At 38.3% G+C, this 24,502-nt stretch overlaps 1 protein-coding gene across 17 annotated transcripts in view; it reads left to right on the top strand.

The window, feature by feature from the left end:
• Positions 1-24,502, top strand: part of INPP4B (inositol polyphosphate-4-phosphatase type II B) — a 359,615-nt gene that overhangs the window by 88,021 nt on the left and 247,092 nt on the right. For 15 of the 17 annotated variants that reach the window (XR_011808668.1, XM_072036748.1, XM_072036745.1 and 12 more), the window contains one exon: positions 19,595-19,679. Coding sequence is in view for 14 of the 17 variants with exons in the window: in XM_072036748.1 (XP_071892849.1) it covers positions 19,595-19,679 (85 nt within the window). In the remaining 3 variants the exon portion in view is untranslated. Of the gene's footprint in view, positions 1-5,923; positions 6,030-15,602; positions 15,622-19,594; positions 19,680-24,502 lie in introns of those variants that run through there. The other 2 variants (XM_072036754.1, XM_072036759.1) reach the window with 2 other exon arrangements.

Genomic DNA, 24,502 nt, shown 5'->3' on the forward strand with positions numbered 1-24,502 from the left:
AGTGACCTCAATGCGACAGAACGTTATTATGCTTGCCAAATCACGTCAAGTTTCCCTACTGGAAGTATAAAATCAGATTGGACCTCTCACTTCTCCAGACTTTTGGTGTAGTCTTTGATAAGTGCTTAGCAGCAGCAAATTCTGTTACAGATCTTAGGTTCAGATTTTTATTCCTACCAACCTTTTATTTGTACGTAAAATGGACATAATTCAGTAATACAGAATTGCTGTAGTCAATTTTCTTACCACCTTCTTATATTAGTGTTACATATAATGAATCATTTAAAAAAAAATGATACAGTTTGCCTTTGCAAACTAGGAAAACAGTTCTGATATGACAATTGTGACTGTGTTAAAGAATTACTATTATGTTACTGAAGTTGTGTTTTGGACAATTATGTACTGAAGAAAAAATAATTCCCCAGTGGGAGTTATTCTGTAAAACATGCGGATTTTTTTCCTGGTCTAACAAAAAGCATTAGAATATATCCATGTATCGGTAACTGAAGGATGGGGTCTGTGTCGGTCAGCATGTTTTTGGTGAAGGCTGGATTTCTGGAACACCCGCAGACTTGGCAATGAATGACCTCCTGAGGTGTCAGAGGAGTTTCTCAGTGAAGGCATTTTGTGCAGAGCCAGGGGAGCAGCTGGAAGGAGCCCAGCACAGCTGCCTGCAGTTGCTTGGCCTTGGGTGTGACAGCCTGGCTGCAGTCGTGATGCTAAGTTCTGCCTGTTGAGAATTTGGGAAACTTAAGATATGTAGACTATTTTAATCTGTGAAGAATTGGAGGCATTCAGTGTTGACATGCTGGTGAGTAATTGTAATATAAGACAGTAGCACATAGATGAGGTGTTACATTTAACTGCTACTACATTTAACTTCTACAGCTACTGTGCTGCTCCTGAGCTTTATCTGAAAGACGACCCTAATTCAGAAAAGTACCGAAGCAGGTTGTCTGACGCCGTGTTTTCTGCCCTCATCTGCTCTTAAGGGTGCAGTTCCATGTACTTCTGCACAGAAGTGATGCTGCTGGTGCAAACTCTTGCTCTTTGTGCTTGCTATCCCCCTTAATTGTGCACATGGTGCTGGCTCTAGGGCTGTCCTATACTTGCTGGAAAGCTGACCAGCCACAGAATTACTGTGAGAGGCTGAAGAAAATTTGTTCCTTGTCAGGTAGCATGATTTCAGCTGCGAATCTGGAGTGCATGCACTTGTATTTGTTTAAAGATATGCCCGTAATAGGCATCTTCTAAGGGGATGTTTCCACTTGGGCTTAGCTGTGCCCTATTATCAGCTCATCCCAGGCAGTGCTGTGGCAGCATTGCTGCTGTTGCTGGAGGTGACATTTGCTGCTGAGCATGGCCCAGGCACCCTGGCACAGGCGACATGCTGTCCTCACCCCCTACCCAACAGAGTGGCTCTGCTCTTACTTCCTCCGTGTTTGCGGAGGTAGGGTTTGCCCTTTCCTGAGGTTACATGGTTATGAGGCTAAAGCATCGTACTGAGAAGTTGCTGAGGCTTTTGCCATTTTCTTGTGATTTGTATTGTGGTTGCCTGCTGTCAGAGATCCTTTAATTCTGTCCAAGCAACCTGTTGGCTCTGTTGTTCAGCAGTTTAAAATGAAAGTCTCCTTAAGCAGCTCACATGTTAAAATGCCTGCCTTCAGCCTTCTCTCTCCTATACTTGTGTAACAGATGTTTTAATTTTATATGTGAACTGTGGGTGGCTGTATGTTTTCTTGATTAGTTTCTTGTGAAATTAGATTTCTATTACATCTACTGTATTTTCAATTATTAAGCTAACTTGTCAAGTAATCTTGATGCCTTCACAAATGGCAAGATGGTAGTAATAATACTCTGCATTAAAATTTGCATTAAGGCCAGATGGGGCAAGCAGTTAACTAACTGTTATCTGTGGCTACCAAAGGGAGCCCAAATTAACTATTATATGTATATATTGTATTAATGAATGTATGGTGTTTTGTTTCTTCAGCTTGATGCATTAGAAGGTTGTCAGGCTGAAATGGAAGTAGCAGTGGCTGTAAGCTGTGCTGTTAGCAACTCCCAGCAGCTGCTAGGAATGTGTCGACCACCAGGCTGGCTGCTGCTCTCCAATACTGCAAGTTTGCAGGCTTCTGGTAGCGCCCCATGGAGAGCAGGGTGCTGCAGCTTCTCTGTGAATTGGAGGGGTTACGAAGCACCATCAGCTAGCAAGCTCACTCTGTTCTTATATATTTCCTTTTGCTGCGTCCCTTATGCATGTCTCCTTCAGCAGAGTACGGGAATTGCAATTGTGCTTGGAGCTGTGGATGTCTGGGAGACTGTTTTGGCTTTTGACTGTGCTTTATGTATCTGTACAGCTACCCAGACTCTAGCAAAAACAAGAAAAAAAAAAAAGAAAAAAAACTCTAAAACAAACAGAACGATAGCAACAACAAAACACACACGCAAAAAAAAAACAAAAACAAAAGAAAAAAAAACACACCTAAATAATCACTCAGAATTATTTCTGTCTATTACAGTGTTCTTGCTGGGAAAACTCATTTCATGATAATTACAGTGTAATTTCAGTATATTCCCTCACTAATATAGTACGCTTTTCAGAAGATGAAAATGCACACAGGAAATTAAATAGGGCAAGACAGCTGAAGGCTGAATCCAGTCTTTATTTCTTCATAAATTTCTTCATCCAGTATGGTATTGCATTAACATCACTTGATGTTAGTGATTCATATTTGTAGAAACGCTTGTAAAATTTGTTTGGCTTTTATGGCGGTTAAAATGTACTGTTAAAAAGTAAGGTAGTCAATGTAAGAATGTGGCTGGAGGATCTTAGCAGCCTGGCGGCGTGAGAACATCAGTGCTGTTTTGGTGGGCTTCACTGTATTCTCTGTCAGAGTGCAGTTATTTAAGGCCTACAGGCATGACGGTTGGCAGTGCCTGAGGACAGATAAGTGATGTGAAATCCTTTTTCAGCATGCTACATGGGGACAGAAAAAAGGTTTTTGAAAGTGAATTTTTTTTAAAAGAAAAAACAAAAACAACACTAATGAGGTAGGATCAAAATATAGCATGGAGTTTTAATTACAGGTAATAGAAATTCAAAAACTGATGCAAGAAGCTTTCTGTTGGCACAAGTAACATCATTTGGGATTAATGTATTTGGGGTAATTTACTCTAGCATAGCCAGAAACTACTAGCAAAACACTTGAAATAATGGATATGATAATGATGCTTAATATTCCTTGCCACTTGCATGGATTAAACTCTGGATGTGTTTTAAGAAAGTACTTAGCACGTGTCAGTTTGGGAACAGCACAAGAGGTTAAAAGTTAGCTCTAGTTCTCCTTTCTGATATATTGCATGGGGTAAGATGTTACTGAAAGCTGCTGCTTCTTGCTGGTGTGAAAACTTTATCTGTACATGTTCTGTGGTAAAGGCTTGAAGACAGATTTTGTATATCCCTGGCAGTAGTTATGAGAAAGATTAGATGAAGTGAGTCTAAGTTCTTTGTCCTTTTTTTTTTTTCCTCGGAAATTGCTGCAGTTTTATCAGATCCTTAAAAGGACTAATTACATCTAGGAGGTTAAAAATGCCTAAATTTCTAAAGCTAGTTTCTTCTCATTTGATTATTGATTTCTTTAAATTTATTCTTAAACATTTCTTAGATCTTTTGATTTTTTTTTTTCCATTTTTATATATGGTTTCATGCTTACTGGTTTGAAGTTTCTTCGTTCCTATCAAAAGTAACTGAACTCATGTGGCTTAACAATGAATAAGTGTGAGTGTACACCCAACCCCACCCCTGCCTACAAATGCTACTGCCAACCACAGTACCAGTGCTCAATTTTGGCAAGGTGTGATGAGCTTTCTCCTTAGCGCAGCTGTGTCCACTCCCTCCTCTGCTGTTGGTCTCTTCATGAACATCTATGCCCAGAGTCATTGTCTGTGGCTCTTGGTATCCTGAAGAAGTTAAAATTTAGGTTGGTAGCGTGGTCACCAAACCTCACCTTTCTGAAGGTCTGCAACACTTGGGTGTATTGATCTGTACTTGCTATGCCACCACCCCGAGCGATGGTAAGGTCGCTTTATGCGAGAAGATGGAATTCAAGTCACTATCAGATTTCTCCCTTACTTGTTAAGTATTAATAACAAGACTCAAGCAGGAGGAAACCTGTTAATGATGACAGCATCTAAACAGGATTACAGATATTTCCTTCACCTTCCTCCAAGTTGTTTCCAGACGTCAGACATGGTTATCTAATTATTTGATGGTTCAGTTTGGATTTGAGTCCATGGCAATGTGACAAAAGTAACAATGAAGTTACTCAAAGCTTCATACAAAATTTCTGGGTTGAGGACTTTGTTGGCAAGTGCAATGCTGCTCACTCAGCTTTATCCACCTTTTTGCCCCAAACTCTGAAAAAATGCTGTCTGAGGAGTTACTTGTGAAGATGTCTGGAAACAGGGCTCCAGAGGTCATGTGCTCAGTGGGTAGGGAGCTGGTGGCTCCAGGCTTCCTCCTCTACAGGGATTTGGAACAAGACTGCAGAGTTAACAGTAAAGGGAGAAAAAATAGCTGATTTTCTTTCTTTTTTTTTTTTTACTTTTCTTCTCTCTTCCCCTCAAAATTCCCAAAGGGGATGAATTAGCTTGTATTCCCACAAAGATGATCAGAGGGCTAGACCACCTTTCTTATGAAGAAAGCCTGAGAGACCTGGGGGTGTTTGGCCTGGAGAAATCTCTGGGGAGACCTCATTGAAGCTTTTCAATACTTAAAGGGGGCTCATAAAAAAGATGGAGCAACTTTTTACTCATGCAGACAGTGCTAGGACAAGAGGGAATAGTTGAAAACTAAAAGAGGGGAGACTTAGATTAGAGGTTAGGAGGAAATTCTTTCACTCAAAGGGTGGTGAGGCCCTGGCACAGGTTGCCCGGAGAAGCTGTGGATGCCCCATCCCCGGAGGTGCTCAAGGCCAGGCTGGATGGGGCTTTGGGCAACCTGGTCTGGTGGGAGGTGTCCCTGCCCATGGCAGGGGGTTGGAACTGGGTGGGTTTAAGGTCTCTTAAACCCAAACCATTCTGTGACTCCCACTCCGAGCTGAGGAGTTCGAAGAAGAAATACCAGACCAGAGCTGGGAATCTCATTCCTCTGGTCCCTTGCCATTACAGATGTGAGAACACTTACTTCTGGATACTGCTTGGTGGGCTTTTAGTGCTGTCCAACCAAGATAACTGAAAACACACATGCATTGGTGTTGCTGTTTGTACCGTATTTTACCAGGTTTGCAAACTCATGAGGTAGTCAAGTGTTGCTAGGGAAGGAGACAAAGCAGAGTGGTTTCATTAATGGTGTATATTTGCTTCTAAACAATCAGCTGGTATGTTCTCCTCATGCCTTGCAGAATGTGACCACAACATCTCAGTACAATAAACACATCTTCTGTAATGCTTCTTAAAAGTTGCTGTTAGCTGCTGTGACGTTTACAGTAGTAGTAGTAATGATGGATGTTTTGGGTAGTGAAGTCAATATTTTAAGTGGTTTCATAGGGTTTCTATGCAGCAGAGTGTAAGAGAATGCTATTTTTAATGTGCTTTTATTTTATCATCCCGTAGATTGTTGGTTGCCCTTCATGTTTTATCGTTTTGATCAGTTTCCTGGGGAGTATCAAATCATTCACTCAGTGTTTAAGGCAGAGCAATTACAGTGAGAAGATATATGAAGCAATAAATCGCTTTTGAGTGTGATGAAATGCCACAGCAGTGATGAGACCTACTGAAAAAGTGAACTGTTTGTATAAGTTTTTTAGGAAGCTTTTTTCTGTTTTGGTCTCGATAAAAAGTGAAGCAAGTGAGGAGAAACATGAAAAATCATATAAAACTTATTTGACTCTGAAACTACTTCACTTTGCTGTCTGCTTAGTCTCTAGTTTGCCTGTGGGCTGCTGCTGAAACTCCTTTTTGAAGAAATTTGGCAGCATGGAAAAGGAGCAATGTTATTAAAACCACAAAGGATCAAACATGTAATGGTATGTCTTAGCAATGTGGATACGAATATTTGCAGGTGGACACTTTGTGTAATTGCAGTATTCTGGGCATGTATTTACATGTGTTGACATGCAATTGGAATTGTTATGTGTTAAATGGGGTTATTGCTTATTTAAGTCTGTAAGGAAAAAATGCAATTGGTTCTCTTGAATTTGGGGGGGGGGGGTGAGGGGTGAGTGCCACAGCTGCAATTACACTCTAGGTATTTGTAATGTCTATTGGAAAGCTTTTGATTTGCTGTTTATGATCAGTGCTAAAAATATTAACGTCTAGGGCTTTTCCCTCTTCCCCTTACAGAGACCAGTAATTTACAGCTTCAAGTCAGAATGTGAAAACCAAATGAGGATTGAACTTGCCTCTGAAAACTGTTTCAAAGCTGTTATGTCGCAATAAGCATTGACATTTCCAGAACGCTGTGCAGTTTCATCATCTTTAATCCAGTGCTTTCAGCTGCACCTTTCTTTTAATAACATCCATGAATGTATTTTAATTTTGTTCTGAAAATGCTTTTGGGAAAGTTAATTACTGTTATCTGTAATTGAGTATTTGAAATAATTGTTTCAGAAACTTGAAGCTGTCTTCTTATGACCAAAGAAGAATGAAAATGCAGAAGGGCAAGATAGAGGTTATTATATTCTATGTCTGCTCAGTAAGCATGCAGTAAAATCATAGTGGGATGCCAGTAAGCTTTTAGAATACTTTATGTAAAGACTTGCAAGTGCAATATGAACCGCAACGTGAGGAGAAAAAAAAAGGGAAAAAAGAAGCATCCAAGGGTACTGAATTTCTTCATCTGTCTCTTTAGCTAGTCTGCTCTAAAACCATATTGAAGTTGTTGATTCGTTACTTTTTTCCCCAGGAAACATAAATTACTGTTTTTTCTTGAAATCACGTCTCACTTGTGGTGAGATACATTTTACCTCATTCTGCATAGCATTTCAACAAATTTTCAGTGAATGTTTGTATGTATGTGTATATAGACACACGGTTTTATAAGCCAGCTGTGGTTTCTTGTTTGGGCTACTCAAATGCATAGACTCTTTTGAGACTGTTTATGTATCATTATGTTGTAAATGAAGTTTTCCTTGAGGAAGGTCTACTATAAAGTCTGCTAGAAATGGCATCTCTGAATATGGTTGCGCAACATAAACTTCTGACACATTTGCTAGGTAAAAACATTCCCTACAAATTAGGAGAGGGTAATTGCAGTAGTTGGATTTATGGTTTGTATCCAACCTCACATTTTCAGAGACAAAAATGTAGGAATAGTTTGGTGCATGAAATTTTTAGTGTTTTATAGGGCCCTTTTTGCACATTAAATATAGATGGGTTGTATACTTTGAGTATTTACAGGTGTCTTCAAATGGTTTTACTGGAACTTGCACTTTGCCCACAACTACTACCAAAGAAAACCATAGAGCAATCTATGAGATCTAAAGATGGGCTGTTGCAGGTGTTTATTTAAAATAATTAAAAATTGTAATAAATTGTAGAAGTAGACATACTGGTGAATGCAATATGCTGAAGAAATCTACACATTAATTAAAGAGAATGACTCATTTGCTCTGAAAAGTCCCTGAACCAGACTGTTTGAAGCTTGGAGGTGGTGTAGCGTAGCATGGTGGCATCTCTGCCATGTTCTTAAAGAATTCCCCAGTTAGGTGCTTTTGTTTGCTATCATAAACAGATACTGTATGAGATGGGCTTTTGTACAGATTGTCTAGTTTATTGCTTTATTCAAGCTTTTTTTTAATTTTAATTTAGATGGCTGAGTTCTAACTTGATGTAAATATTGTTCTTCTATTTAAGTAATCCAGTTAGGAAAACAACAATTTGAATTTTTCGAAGATGCTAACATAATTGGAGCGATGAAAAATGTTTTTCTCTGGAAGGTAGCTAAGATTCCAAAATATTTGTCCTTGCCTGCTTTCTTTACTAGGGAATATTTGGAGTATGTGTGTACAATTCAAACAAATTTAGAAGCAAATTGAGACAATTATCCCTTCAGTGATGATAAAATTCTGACATTGATTTCATAAATGGTAACCAAATATGGTTAGCCTTGTGAAACAGCCTCACTTTTTCCTCAATTCCACATGATGGAAGTTATAGAAAAGTTATGTTTTCAAAGCAAATTATTAAAAGGCCAAATTCACTTCTGAAGACCAAACTTCTTAGAGCCTTTTGAGTTGATTTTGGCTTTTACCTTTATGACTCGACCTCTATTACTCCTTCCCATATCCTTCTATATATTTCCTTCTATATCCTCTAGTGGCCAAGACTTAGTGCCTTCATCAGCTATGTTTATATAAGACTGTTCAATATAAGTGGCCTTTAAACAGACTGGTAAAAAACAGGTAGTGTTTTTACCTGTGGGCAGGACAGACTTTGAGGTTGTGAGATTCAAGTGAAATAACCAGGTTGGTGGGCAGTTGTCCAATAGGAGCTTGATATTGAGTATAAAAACCTGAATTACTTCATTCAAAATGATCTACTAATTAAAGTTTGCATGTATAAAGTTGAATGCTTTAACAAGACAGATGCCATGATTTCCTTTCTGTTAGGAGTGAGACTACCTGCATTTTGCAACAATCCTTTGAATATTTGTGTTAGGAGTCCATGGAGGGTGTTTTAAGGCATGGTAGAGTGTGCTACTCATGATTAATTTTAATGATCTAGTTGATGCTTGTTGTTTATAGCCAGCGCATGGTACTCTAGACACCAATTTTGTCACTATATTGAGACTCATAAATTGTGCAGAAATAGCGTTTAGTTGTAAATAAATATTTGGTGCCTGTTGATCATGTAATCAACAGGTAGTTTCTAGATAACTGCATTTCTGTAAATTAATCTTAAAATGCCTTAATTTCTTTTTGCATCTGCTTTGCATGTAGAGCATGCGCTTACATGTAAATATTTGGGACTCTGGAAGGCTGAGAGTAGCCTGTGTAGATGGATCCTTTCTGTTTTCATGATCTTATCTTCAGATAAGGAGTGCATAGCTGCATCTTGCAGTTATGGGCTGGGGTTAAATTTCGTGCTGCTTTTTCAATATACTTAGATTTTTGTGAAGTGTAAAAAGACAAGATTGTATTTGCAGAGAGAGAGTGGCTAGGTCTTTAAACAGATAAAAGTTTGCTCTAATGTATTGACTGATCGCTCTGCAAAAATGACACTTCTTAGATGGGTGTCTTTGAAAACATTATTTGCACTGTATATAAAGTCACTAAATTTAGTTAGCACTGAAATGTGCCATGGTGTACCTGCTCCAACAAGTCAGCATGCTTCTTGCTCTCACATATTTACCTATTGATTTTTCTTTCCTACCTGCTAAAAATGCCTTTTTGAAAAATTTTGTCTGTGGGCTCATCATTCCTTTTTTTTTTTTTTTTTTTTTTTTTTTTCCCTGCGTGTGTTATTCTCAACAAGAATAGTGCTGCTGCATCTGTGGCGATGTGACAGCGTAAGTAAGAGAAGACGGGTAGTTAGAGGCTATGCAGTCTATTAGACTGACTGCTGCAGCTGAGAAGTGACAAACTCTTGATCCACAAATGCCTTTGTTAAGGTCTGAAATCAAACCAGCAGTATTCCAAGTTAAATAAAAAGTGAAGACAGTTGCACAGAGTTCAGTTAAATATGGATTAATTTCACCATCTTGTAAAGAAAAAGTAGCTCCCAGGAGGACAGGGGTGAGAACAGTTGGGGTGCTCTTGATGGAGGGAAGGGGTAAGAGAGAAAGAGACAGGGGCTGTTCAGAGCTGGTGGAATGTGAGGAGCTGGCTGTGGAGGGAGAGATCATACAGAGCCCGTAATTTTTATTTTATGGCCCATTAGATACGTTTGGTATCTAGCAGAGTTATGAATTTTAGCTGTTATGTCAGTTTAGTTGCCTGTAAAACTGCAGCCTCTGTTCCAGAGCTTCCTATTTGGGAAGTGGTTCGTTGCTTTCCCTTGAGGATGGCCTGAGAGATTAGAGATTAAGCAACTGTTTTATGAGAAATGTCTCTCCATTGATATTTGGCTATTTTTGTCCTGAATCGATTGTCTGCATGAATTTATTTCTTTTTCCTTTGTTTCTCTGTGCTTAGTTACAGTTCTTTCAAATAACCTAAAATACAAATACAGAATCACAGAATTTCTAGGTTGGAAGAGACCTCAAGAACATCAAGTCCAACCTCTAACCTAACACTAACAGTACCCACTAAACCATACCCCTAAGTTCTACATCTAAACGTCTTTTGAAGACTTCCAGGGATGGTGACTCCACCACCTCCCTGGGCAGCCCGTTCCAGTGCCTAACAACCCTTTCAGTAAAGAAATACGTGATGTTCAAGTAAATCTAGATACTTCTTCGAACTATTTTTTTCAAACACTTGAAAGCCAATTTAATTGCACATTAAAAGTGGGGTGGATATGATACTTGTGAAATGCCACCTTTTAATTTGATGCTTAACTGAATAAAAATAATTTTCTTGATGCTTACGAGGTTTGTTTTGTAGTTTCTAAGCATTTAACTTGAACAATTTGTCACATGAATACATGAATACTTCAGTAGTTCCTCTTTAGTTAGAGTTCCTAATACATAATCCTGAAGATCAGAAAGTCAATACCATGTTGGAAATAAAACGATTTTGTTAATCAGTAGAGAAGGCAGGAGGCTCTTCCTTTTTTTTTTTTTTTTTTTTTTTTCAACTTGGAATAGTAAAGTTATGAAAGCTCTCATTTTATGGTGTATGCTACAAGAGCTTTCCAAATTTTAAGCGCTTTTAACCTAGATGGTTTGCTGCTTTGCTGCACATGAATTGCTCACTTGGCTTTTTATGTCCAGTGACTTATTGGTTGTAAGAGAAAATGGGAAGGAAAGTTTCTCTGGGAGAAAATAATAATATGTTGTTGTTTTGTTTTGTTTCAAAACAAATGTCCTTAACAGGTTTGGGCTTCTGTGTGGTGTTGTTTCTCTTTTCCTCAAACATAAAATAAAGAATGTATGCATTTGAAATACCAAGGGCTTAATGTTGCTATTGTAAAGAACAGAAGTGTGTTGGGTTAGCTTAAAGGCAGAGCTGTGTTTCGGCGTTCATGCTTATGGCCCTTTTAGCCTGAGAGAACATGGAGAAGGGAGGAAGGAAGTAAAATAGATGCTTCAAAATAAAAGGCATTGAAAGGGCTTATTTTACTTGTTTGTCTGTGTACAAGTTGGAATTTATTGCAGTAGGGCAAGGACTACTTGGTGACAATTTTTAGGCCTCCTTGGAATTCTTTTGGTCCTCTTAGAGACTATAGCTAGTCACACAGCACCAGTCTCTTAGCACACAGAGTCATGAGCACCTTGAAAAATGGCATTTGCTTCTTTCAAAAGTACTGTTTGCTCAGAAGACGAAAGCTTAGGGGGAAAAAATGATAGCTTGGTTCCAAATAGAAGTGAGCATCATTGTGATCGATTCAAAGAATCAGAGGGGCAGGATTTATCTTAATAATACGTATGTTGGATATATTAGCACTTATAGCTTATAAGTTACAGTATTCAAACCCTTGAATTTTTGCAATTGGTTTTATTTTGTTTATTCTAACACAAAAAAGAAAAGCTGATAGTGTATCCTTGTGAAAACTATGCTAAGGTACATGGAAAATAAGGTGATTGACAACAGCCAACATGGCTTCAATAAAGGCAGATTGCACCTGACAAATCTGGTGGCCTTCTACAATAGCGTTACAGCATTGGTGGATAGGGGAAGAACAACTGGCATCATCTAACTAGGCTTGTGCAAAGCATTGGACACTGTTCTCCATGACATACTTGCCTTTAAATTGGAAAGATGGCCTTAGATGATCAGTTGTAGTCCTGCTTAAGTCGAATGTTGGGAGTAGTTGGGAAAAGAGAGAAGATACCATTGCTCAATCTCTATGAAGATCTACCATGTAGTTCAGTCCCCCTCATAGTACATAAAGTAGCTGGGGAAGTTTCAGAGAAGGGCTATTAGCACCATCAGTACAAGTAACGATCAAGATGTAATTCTTCAGCCAGAAGAGGTAAGGAAGATGGTCTGTGATACCAATATCCAAAATCATGAACAACTTGAAGGAGATTAGCATTAATGGTTTATCAGCTATTCTAGTGCAAGAACTTGGGATGTTAAGAGAAGAAGTATGTTAAGCAAAAGAAAGTGATGTTTCATGGAACATCAGGTAGTGGAAGTACTGGAGTTCCTTACCACGAGATGCTGTGGATAGTACAAGTAGGCATGCATTTGAAAATATATGGGGCTCTTTGAAGACAGAGGTGTGCCATTGAGAGTTAGCGAGTAGAGCACACACCTGAGAGGGAAAAAAAACAAACCTGGTGTGAAAAGAGACGACATCCAAACCTTTTAAATGGGTACCTGGAACTTGGTTTTTGGGTGGGGAGAGTCATTGTAGAAAGATGATGATCCCTTCTTTGTCAATAGTAAAGGTACAAAACTATTCCAATTGTTTTATTAATCAATGTATGTATCAATGTTCGTAAAATCTTGCTTGCCAGCGTTTGCAGAAGGAATAACAGATCTGTAGTAGTGGTCCCCTTTCCACTGGGAACAGATCTGTAGTAGTGGTCCCCTTTCCGCTGGTATCAGCTCAGGCTTGGCTGCTGATGCTTGAAACATCTGTATTTTTGCACTTACTGTATGCTTAAGTCAAATAGTCAGAAATGTCCTAAGATTAAATGATGTTTCTTTTCACTGGGTCTTGTCAGCACAGTATTGTTTAGGCTGAACTTGGTACTGAATAGAAATGACTAAATGGTTGTTAACCATTCAGGTAGGACTTCTGTTCTCATCTAGGGAATACTATGAATGTGTCCATTGCTATTTTTAAAATGTTTTTGTTTAGTTTACTCACAGCTGGAAATTGTTATTTAAGGGTGTAATCATAATATGGTGGCTGTCAATACATGTAGTACTAGGAAACTTATGCATCTTAAGTATCAAGACAACGTCATCCTCTGTTATTCTGCTGTACCAAAATGAGTAAAACATATCAGTTCTTGAACACCTGAGTTAATTTTTTTCCTCTATCAGAAAATGAAATGACATTCTTCTGAAATCTCTCTGCAAGCTAGGTTCTACCCTGTGGAGATGCGTATGTCTCCCTGCATCAGTGAGGCACAGGGATCTTGTCAGAGAATTCCTCCTTGTGAAGGGGTTGGGGGTCTTTAATCTTTCCCACTCCTTGGGCTTCCTGAAGGAAGGGTGTGATTCATCTGTTTCATCTGAGCCTTTTTTTTTTTTTTTTTTTTAATGGGAGAGGTGGACCCATGGCTCAAATGGCCCACAGCAAGGAAACTTCAGTTTTATCTCTTTGAAGCATGCTGTCTTACCACTTCAAAATTTAACTAGTTTTGACCCTTAAAATATAGGAGTTGGGGTTAAAACCATACATCTTTAAAAAAACAAACAAACAAACAAAAAAAAACACACTACCAAGAGGATAAATCTTCTTTGGGAACTTTGTGGCTTTGATTGCTTAGGTTCTGCCTCAAGCTCCTCCTGCAGGAAGGCTGAGATTGGTAATAAAAGCTTGTGATATTGTACCTCCAGGAATTGGGAATTACTGAAAGTTATGCCAGATGCTGTGAACTTAACATAAAATGGTGAGAATTGGCAGATATGGAAAGAAACATCCTTCGCTGTTGACCTTTAAATATGTTGAGTTAATGCCTTTTACAAATGCACAATACTTACAGCAATAACATTTTGGTATTCTGCCTTCCTTACCCTTCTGGTACTGCTAAAACTGGTAAAAGCTGTAATTAAGCTGTCAATACCTTATTTTACAGTGCAGTTAACGTTCTTATTCTAGGCTATTTTTGAAGTAAAAGATATTATATTGGGAACTGAGCCAGTGATTAATAACACTTTATTTTTTTCTTTCTTTCTTTCAAAGACAGCCAAAAAGTGTAAAACAAAGGGGAAAACAATTTTTTTTTTAAGTGTGTTATCTGAGGTATGTGTTGTGATATGGCCCTGGAGTCTTGTGCCAAAATAGAACTTCTTGGAAAACATAATTAATTCTTATCTGAGTTGTATATAATTAACTTTTTTGTAAGAAAGGTAATTGGAGATTCTTTCAAGCTGTGTGTAGAATATAGAAAATGTTTAACTTTGAGTTATTTTTTTAATTAAGCTTATGCATAATAAACAGAGCAAATATGGGGTGTAAATGAAGAGAACATATTTGTACATTATTAATGCATTTCAAAACTAAAAAAAAAAAAAAAGGTAAACTATTCATGTTTGTTACAGGTAATAGATTATTAAGAGTACTTGTTTGTTCTGCAGGATTTGTTCAGTGACCTAAGTCAGCAGCATTTTCTGGAGTGAGTGTAGATTAGTGCTGTTATTGTCAGCATGAAGTTGGTATTTAGTGGCATTACATGATGGATTAATCACAGTGGTTATGGCATTTTTTGAAAATGATGATTTGAGTATCTTTCAATGAGCTGATGGTTTGTAAAGGTGGCTGCATCTTACCTTATCTCACAGCTTGGGTCACGGGCTTTGCAATGGGCTGGGAATGTTAATGTGGCAGAAGAAGATGTAACATAAAAGGAGATTTTAGAATGTTGGAGTGTTGCAGTGAATACTGTTTGCCAGCATATAAAGGGGGATTTCTAATTTTGCAAATTATATGCTTGCTTGTGTTGTACAGTCATTTGTTACTACCTCAAAGCTAGAACACTGTATTTTAGACTTTTTGGTAATGGGCATATCACTGTAGAATTAAATTGTACCTGTCTTTTTTAAGACTATTAGCTTTTCTATTTCTGAATGAAATTACCCTGGTAAAGCCTGTTGCTTGTTTTTGCTAGTTCATGTATATAAGATACGGTTTAACTGCAGAATGATGAACCTTATTTGTGCTGACACTGAAAACAGCAAATGCAGGAGGTAATGCTTAGTCAAAAGCCCGACCTGAGTGCATTCATGTTAGTGAGGTAGTATCAATCTGACTAGTCTATTTGCCAACACTGAAGTTACAAAACCTGAGGATCAGAGGCAAGTTGTACACCTAATGCTGTTACAAATTTGTTGCTGTTGTATCGGAGTTGGTTCATTGAACATTAGGTCATGATTGTCATTGGGTTGCAGACAGACCTTTGGTGCGCTGCAGGTGTGCCAAGAGATAGAGGCCGTGTCATCAGCCCTGGTAGCTGTCTTCTAGCTCTCCTGCAAAGCCAGCCTTTGGTAGGCATCTGAGGACACTGAGATTTTTGGAGCTGGGTTTGCACAGGCAGCTGTGTAGGTACGCAATGGAACGAGGGGAGAGTCCCTAACTAGGAGTGGGTGCTTCACTTCCCTCTTCCTGCTGCAAGTTCGTCTCTTAGCCTGTAAATCACTGTAAGCAGCCTTGTGGGTGCCTGAATGCCTGGACTTTCAGGTCCACTGAGACAGCAGCTCCTCCTCTGTGGCTTCTAGTGAAAGCATTAGGTGTGGTAGAGTACTGGGGGGTCAGTCCTGTGCAGTTAAGGCTTCACTGAGCTTTGCAGACAGCCAGTGTCTGGTGGACAGTGATGACTGCAGCTTGGGGGAAGACACGGTAAGGGTTCAAAATGAATTTGGAAACTTCAGCTGCTGCTACTGATTCCTGTCTTGAAAATACTTTCTTAAATAACTAGCAAGGATTAGAAACTTAGAATTATCAGCATTTATGTTTTTAATTTTTTTTGTGCCTAATATTGCCTCTTGTGTTACTTCTGAGCGACAGCAACTATATCCATTTTCATTTTGTTACTTTTCCATAAAACTTAGACCTAAACTTGTTTTCATCACAGAAGCATTAATAAATGGGGGTAGAAAATAACTGTTTTGAAAAGCATAAGTAGATTGGTGTATGTAGCACTGAACTGTCCAAGGTCTTCAATTATTTGAAGTCGGCAAAAATTAGCTTAAACCAAAAGTCTGAAGTTTTAAGTAGAGATCCTTGAATTTTTGTATGATTTCTTCCCATTCCCTCCTTATCCCACAACCTTCTCTTCTCCACCCTTGATAATGGAGGCTTTTCAAAACGTATTATTAAAAGGGTTTGTACTTTCTGTAGTGTTTGTTTCTCTCCCACAGTGTTGTCATTTTACTTTTCTACTTGCTGTTTAACATGGAGCAAATGCTTGGGATGTCACTTCTAATTTTAACCATCAGTTCAGTTCTCTACTCGATATAGCTAACAGGTTTTCTTTCTCCCTGCAGCAACAAATCTATTGTAGAATCCTTTCATGCTAACACACTTCCACTCCCCCTCCATGATGCATGGAGACAAATGTACAGGAACGCAGATATAGCTCAGACTTGCCACTGTTTGACAGTTCTAAGTCTCCTGGCACTTGGATTTTTTGAAAGCTTTTTCACCCCATAGTTACAAATGCAAGTTACAATGTACGTTGCAAATTCAGTGTGGATAGTTAGAAGCAATTGGAAGCTGTACTGTTTTAGCTTCAACTACTGTGTGTTATCCTTGCTACTTTAAGAATGTAATTCCATTTTTGTGCTTTCTAACTGCAAAAATACTGTAGAGATGAATATGCAGTTAGCAAACACCTGCTGATGTGTTCCAGTACAGATATCTTTTATTTCAGTACTAGCCGTGGAAATGGTCATGTGTCTTGACTGGTCTGACTCAAAACTCACAGCAGACACAGCCGATAGCAGAGGATTATTTAGGATTTACAACATCATCCTGATAGCAAAGCTTGGCCCATCATTTGGCTAAGCAAATAGAAAGATACGGTTTCTGCTCATTATAGGGTTTGGGTACTGTTCTACTGTAGCATCATTACTTGGATATTTGAAACTAGGATATTTCTACTTAGATTTATGAATCTTTTATTTTCCTATCCAAATCACTGGTTTAAAACAATTTACTGTTTGTTTTTGCTGCCTGTGGATTTGGTATGTATCCCCAAAAAGGAAAAGTGAATTAACAGTTAGTCCAAATAAGCTCATATTATGTACTTAGAGCAAGAGAGAAATTTGGTGTCCCTTTAAATACTGATAAACAAAGCTGATCTCTGAGATACACATAATGGATCCCTTGATTGCAGTTTTTCATTTCATTTATGGGTAAATTTCCCATTGGCTTTTGTGTGCCAGATAGAGTATAACTCATCTAAATGATTAAAAAAAAAAAAAAAAAAAAAAAGTCTGTAATAATAGTAATGCTGAAGATCTTTTGCTTCAGCTTTGTGTCAAGATGTGGGAGATGTTTTGCAGCAGCATGTGCTTTCTCTTCTGGCAGTCTTATGCTCTTTTCATCTTTTTTGTTGTTTCCCTTCTTGTTCCCTCACATGTACAGAAAAAGTAACAGCATATCCTCTGATCACAGTACTCAATTGTGTATCTTGGAAAAGCATATAAATTCATTTGAAGTTGCAGTGTTATTTCATTCCAGCTTGCGTTGGTGTATGGCATGGAGTAGTTCATCTCTGGAAAGGCCTTTGTACTACAGTATCTGCCATCTCAAAATGCAGGAAGCTTGAAATACTCTGCACCTTCCTTTTTTGTGTTTGTAGCTCTTGTTGTATGTCACCTGAACCATCTTCTTGCACTGCAGTGTGAGACAAACGCTGCTGATTGAAACTCTTGTTAATTATTTGATAGTTCTTCTTGCTAGCCAGATGACTTTTTTTTTTCTACGTACACTTCTCTTTACAAATCTAAACATCAGCTCTGTAAGTTTTGGCAACTAGAGCCAACTACATGAAAGCTTCGATTGCTTTATTCCCGGCCGTGTTGTATACCTGACTCCTCTGAGAGCCATGCAATAGGGAGTTGCTTTTCTTTTTATAGTGAGTCTTCAATTTACTGCACCTTACTGCAGATCTATGGTTTGGAGGAAATGTGAAATCTAGGTAGTTATCACGTTTGCATGTTTGAGCTGTGGGACATGAATATTAGCAGAGGAACCATTTTCTGTAGGTATGTAATGGGGCAAAGCTGTTGGAGTTGATCTGAATATTTTTTTTTTTTTGGACAGAAACTGGGTAGAAGTCTTTCCTATATTCACAGTTGAGTGTTAAATTGACTTAGACCTCTGTTAGCTTCTGAAATAAAACCTTTCTTTAGGTTGTTTTTTTTTTTCTAAAAGATTGCCAGCTCTTAAAGGAATTGGGCTGCGTTATCCACTTACCTAGGGACAATCAGAGTGGAGACTATATAGGTCTTCATATCTCGCTTCAAAATCTGAAGAGTTATAATAGTCATCAGCATTCTTGTAGTGGAGAGCTCTTCCTAGTTAGTTTGCTGTTGTGTTTTAGAAGTATTATTGCCTCTTTTCTCAGGATGGATTTACTTGCTTCTGATAAGGGCTTTAAGATGTTGATCTTGTATTTTACTTTCCCTGATAAGATACTTGAAGAATACCTCATTTGACAGCACTTGGAAATCATGTCTGCGTTGCCATATATGCTCAATTTGTTGGATTCTATAAATAAGAAAAAAAGTTTTTGATGCAGCACTTGTATGTCTTGCCTGTTTCATTACTTTCCCCACTTTTTTTCCTCTAAATGATCTATTAAGGCTAAAGTTAGTCTAATGAACTTTTTTTTTTTTTTTTTTTTTTTTTTTACAACATCATTCGTTAGGCATCAAATGTATGGAATTAAAGTTCAGGCTTGTGGTGAAATTGGTGTAGAATGAGAAATTTTCCATTGTTAGGGACAGTTAGAGTAAAGAAAAACTTGAGGAAGGAATGTTAAAGGAAAAATTTATGTTTGTCCCTGTAGAATTTCACTGAAATAGACGATGAGCTCTGTGACTCACTGGCATCGTGCAATGAGAAGGCGAATGGGCACGTGTTCTAATGGTTATTTATTACCAGATGTTAGGGATAAAAAATGGATAATAAAAATTTTAAGGGAAAAAAAGATTAATTCTGAGGGAGTGATTGATTGCTTCACTCTTCTTGAAAAATGAGTCAGACTCACTAAACTAGAAGAAGAGGCTTCATCTTGTCTATGGAGCACTCCCCAGAAATGATACTGGTGACTTGTATTACGCTCTGCAATAGGCCCGTATCACTTAATGCAATCTGAATTGCATAGCCAGAGACAACATTCAAAGTTTCAAATTATGATAAAGAAATCCTTTTAAAATGAAAATTAAGTAGAAATGCCTATTGGAAGATTGCATGTTTCCTTTGCTTGAAAATACTTTACTGTAGAAGCCAACTTTTCATTCTCCATTAGTAGTAAATATGGAAGTTGTCATTACATGGACTTAACTGATTTGCTTAGGAATGAGGTGGCACCTAAACCTATGCAATGAAAAAAATAATCAATTTTTTTTTTTCTTAGTTTACTTTGCAGTCTTTTCCAGCAGTTCATTCCTGTTAAAGCTCATTGAACTGAAGTAGGGTAGCACAGATAGGTAATTAAAGCAAGAATATATCCATCTGCCTAGTGACTATTCTGCTTCGTTGTTTTTCTATCAACATGCTGTGCTGGTGGCAAACAGCCAAACAGAAGGACTTCCCTGTCAGGTTTCAAATCCTAATGTTTTGTCATCTTTATGTCTCACAGAGTTCGGAAGCCTCCGAAGTGGTAATCCTGGAGCGGTGCTGGGTTGTGGAGTTCAAAAGTAAAACAGATGTTTCAATAATTCTCAGTAAGTAAGATACAGCTCAGTACGTTCACTGTGGATTTCTTATTTTAGTCAACAAAACCAACAAAAAAGCAACCATCCAGACACTGAAACTTTGCCATAAACTTAGCTAAAATTTGTCCTGTTGTCTGTTAATGATGTGTACATCTAAATATTGCTTGTCTCTGAATTCATGCCTGACAAGAAAATCCTATAAGCTGTATTTGTACTTTTTCTAAAATAAAGTGAAAGTAATAGTCTTCCTCTGACAAGAAGTTTGATGCTTCGGTTTGTTAGGTATTATGTAGAATGTGGATTTTCTGTTGATGCACGTTTAATTCATTGTATTCAAAATGATTTGTTATTGCTGACCTCCCTGTTAATTTAGGGTTTCCTGTTTTTTCTAATCTCTTATCAAATTTTAATTCGTTGAATTGAAACATACAAAAAAATCATAGAAATCAGAATCATAATTTTAGTGTGATTTTCATTTGGAGAAAATGCTGACATACAGTTTTCTCTGCAAGAACAACTGAAATAACCATTGTGTTTAAATTTTTTTCATGAAGTGGAATCTTTCCAATACCACTGCAGAGTATAACTCTTCAGATGAATTTGATGTTTTCACTTAGCTTTGATCTAAGAGGTTTACAAAAGCAAGCAAGTTTTACCTACCCAAATCTAAATGTCAAGTGGTATTTTTTTTTGTTGTTTTTGTTTTTTGAACTGCACTGAATATGTTTTCTCACAGTTTAAACAGTCACCTACTGAAGTGGTTCTTAGTGCTTGGTTACATTTGAGAAGGCAGTGACACGAAATGTGCTCATTGTCTTTCATCCTTTTCTGGATAGTGTTTTGAGAAATAGGTCCAGTTCCACATCTTCAGTAATGGAATTAAATCTGACGTCTTTCTGGAGTTGGAAGCATTACTTTGCCTAATCATAATAGCTGAATGATTACTGCTGACTCTCAAATCGAGGCTTTTCTAATTCTGCGTTTATTGATTCTAATTCATTAATTGGGATCATTGACTTTATGAGGTGGTGATGTTACAGTTTGGGTATGAATACAGTCATGTTGGTTCCCTTTTGGTGCTTTTTTTAGTGCTTTAACATAATGCTGCTATACCAAGAACTCAGTTTTAATTACTGACAAGATGCTTTTAATTGGCTTTGAAGCCTGCAAACAGGCTGGTTTCTATGGCAGTGAGATTGGCAGATTTTAAGTCCAAACACAGGAGAAGCAGACAACTCCGTACTGAGTAAGCACTTGAGACTGCCTGTGGAGAAAATGTGACTGGGAATATGTATGGAGAAAATGTACTTCCATAGTTAGGAACAGAAATTGTCTCTGTTAGAAAGTCTGTGTCTCCAGTGAGAGTTGGAAGGTCAGTAGTGTAACTAGAAGTAAGGGTAGCATATCAAACCAGTGTTTAAAAAAAAGTTTTAAAGGAGAAAAGAGGAAAAAGCACGGAAAACTAAAGGTTTGAAGAGCTGTGAAATGATGATGAATACCTGGAGTGTGACTAAAGGAATACAACAAAAGATAGAGGAAGAGACAGACAGGTAGAGAAGCAAAAGATTTCAAACTTGGCAGTTTCATGTGTTGGAGAACAAGGGCAAGAGGCTGGCAGATGATTCTTTGAATTGGAAAAGAGAAAGCAAGCGAGATATGTGAGGTATTTCAACAAAACCAAAGAGGAATGAAAATAGTATACTGTGTACTGAGTGACAGTAAAGTACTAAAGGAAGTGAAATCATATTCTGTGTACAGTAGGGTAAAAACACAATTCAGAGGACAAGATCGGGGAGGAAAAGATACTCAAGAATGAAGAGGTCTTCATCACCGGGGGCTTTTGTCATGGAAAAACTAGCTGCCTTGTTACTACTTGATCATTGAGATATCAATTGATTACTGGGAGCCAAATAAAACAAGCTGTAAAACGTGCATGTGGGGCTTGAAATGTTTTGGGTAGAAGCAGGATAGGAGAATTTAATTGCTCACTATGACAAATTCCTGTTGGAACAGGCCAAGGGCACCTATGGCAGTACACAACCAAAGCTCAAGATAAAGGAGGCTGAGTTCATCCATTAAACATAAATTTTGCAGCAAGGAAGGGACAGATGGCAAGATAAAGAAAATCAGTGGATGGTTCAGGTTCAGGCTTCAAGCTGTGAGGGGGGTTTAGGAATGAGCTTCCGACTGACTATCTCCATCTTTCTCTGAGTAGTGGGCTAAGTCCTCACTGGATAGTGAGAAATGGAGTCTGAATCAGATATCTAAGAAGATAATGTAATATATGACAGTAGTGTAAACACAGAGGGAAACAAGGAAATTTTCATGCAATATTCAGTTATGTTGTGAAGCTGATTGCCTCAGTGTTGTGTTCACTGAAATGTAAGTAGAGTGCAAAGGAGGTCAGGTAGTTGTAGTGGATAGATCTGTGGAAGCACTTTAAGCATAGTGCTCCCAAAGCTATCTAACTCAAAACATTTCTAAGTGAAACATTCAAGGAAACAAAGATTTGTTAGGTGAAACATCCTTCTGTATTGGCTGGTTTCTCACGTGCCCTCATAACATTGACTAGCTATTAACGCAGCAGGTCAGACTAGCATGAGGCGGATCTGATTTAAAGCTCACGAGGGTTCACATGAGTGTGATTCAGTTCTGAAATCCAGAAAAGTGTGATAAGCAGAGTATTTCAGCAATTTTATTCAAAAAGGTCTTAAACCTGCAAACGGCTGCTGTGCACTGAAAGGTTTGAGCAATGCGTTGTTAACTTCCTCAGCTCCAGTTCTCCTGAATAACCGCAGTGGTCACACCTGACAATACAGAGAAGCATCATAGCCTCATCAAACACTGAAATATTTCTCTAAATTATTACAATTATATGTTCCTTTCTTCCTCTGGACCTTGGAAGCCCTGTTAAAGATGGTTTATGTGGCAAGGTGCTGGCAGCAGTGGGGGGCTTGCAGAGGTGGTCCCTGTGAGGAGGGGCTGGGCCTACCCTGGGACGATTCCAGCCTGCTCCAGTGGCAGCACCAGAGGGTGGAGGAGGTATTTCCCTGCAGCCTGTGGAGAGACCAGGCTTTAGTGAGGAAAATGTTGGTAGTTTTTGGTCACACTTAAATTTCTCTTGAATAGGGTGACTGGAGCTGTGTGGCTGGAGGCTTGAATCTCTCCAAAGAGCAATCTGAGCTGTTGTATGGGGTCTCACATTACTTTTATGGTGTGGATGTGAGCCATCTCTGTGGGCCTCCTTTGCTCCATGTGGCAAAACAAAAATTTGGGAATGAACCCAAGAGACATAGGCACAAAAAAATGAAATTGGATGTGAGAGACTACATTCAGGGACTGCATTTTCTTGATCTGTAAATCTCTTCAGTTTTTCAGGGTAAGAACTTACCTAGCAATGTATCAGTTTTATTATTGTGTGTGCTTTCTTGGTGAGAACTAGCGAAGTAAGAGCTCTGACGTGCAGGTAGGGCTGATGAGGCGTGGTGAGGAAGGAGGGAAGATAGGAAGATGACTGAGTTTTTGATGCAAAGTCATAGTTACCTACAATGTTTTGCAGGGTGTCAGGTGCAAGTCCCACATATAGGAATAACCCTTAGATGGCAAGCATTCCCTTTGCCATTTGTGAGTAGTATGTAACCCAAAAAGCCTGGAATTTTTTGCTTCTTTCAGTGGTAGTGGTTTGGAAAGGCAGGTTAGTATCACTCCCTTGTTTTGAGGTGTGGTAACTGAGAAATACATCAGTTACTCTTATAGATTTGTGTAGAGAATCAAGGTCCTTGAATTCTGCCTTATTGAAGGTGGATTGATGGTTCAACCAGGGGTTTGATATACTTCGTTTTTGCTAAAAAGTTGGCTGCTATGCAAAAGCTGTAGTGTATGCTGAAGGACTTCTGGTCAGTGCTCTTAAGGATACCATTGGGGTGCTTAAATATTTGTGTGGCCTGCCTGGCTTTCAGTGTGGGTGCGGTGGTTAATTAGTTCAAGGAAGTGGCATGTGTGAAAGCCTGCTGGAAGTGAAAGAAAGGAAGTATTATAGTGCAATAGTCAACCTGGGAAAATAAAGTTTTGTATCATGCTGTGTTTATATCAAATACCTCAGTCATCTTTGTGAACTTCTATGGGGACTTAAATGAAGATTATAATGGTAACTTACAAAAGTTTATTCCAGAATTGCAAAATGAAAAAATTAAATAAACCCAACCACTGAAGATAAAATTCTTAATTAAATTCTTTATCTTTGATCAAGAATTGAACTTTCAAAGGAAGATTAACGTAGAATCACGAGTAACCGTGGGATGATTTCATCAATACTAATTTGAACATGAAATGCATCAGCATATAGAATTCAGTCGGCTTTGTGAATTAAAAGCCTCTGATGTCTGTATTAGAAATATCCTGCAGATATAATTTATGTATCAAAGCTTCATTCTGCTTTTGTTACAGAATTATGGTGGTTAGCTGCGATGGTGCTTTATATTTTAGAGTGACAGTGGTTCATTGATATTTCCAACCATTTACCACGGCTGAGGTAGCACTTGAAAATTGGTTTTTGCTAGTGTGTGTGAATGGACAGAGAACCTTGAACCTTTTTTGAACTCTCCAATTTTGCATATTGGTGTAGGAGGGGGAAAAAGTGATTCCCTAGAAGATGAGGGGCTGTTATCATGGACACTGACCATGTGCGTTATACACCTTTTCAAATACTGCCAGCAGTTTCTTTTGTACTGTTCAACATGATTTTATGCTTACAGCTCTCCTTAATGAAAATAAACCAAACCATAGTGTATCAGTCTTTCTGTCACTTTTACGTATTTAGTAAATTAAGTCAA

Source organism: Anas platyrhynchos, chromosome 4, assembly GCF_047663525.1.
Source record: "Anas platyrhynchos isolate ZD024472 breed Pekin duck chromosome 4, IASCAAS_PekinDuck_T2T, whole genome shotgun sequence".
NCBI classification, from domain to species: domain Eukaryota; kingdom Metazoa; phylum Chordata; class Aves; order Anseriformes; family Anatidae; genus Anas; species Anas platyrhynchos.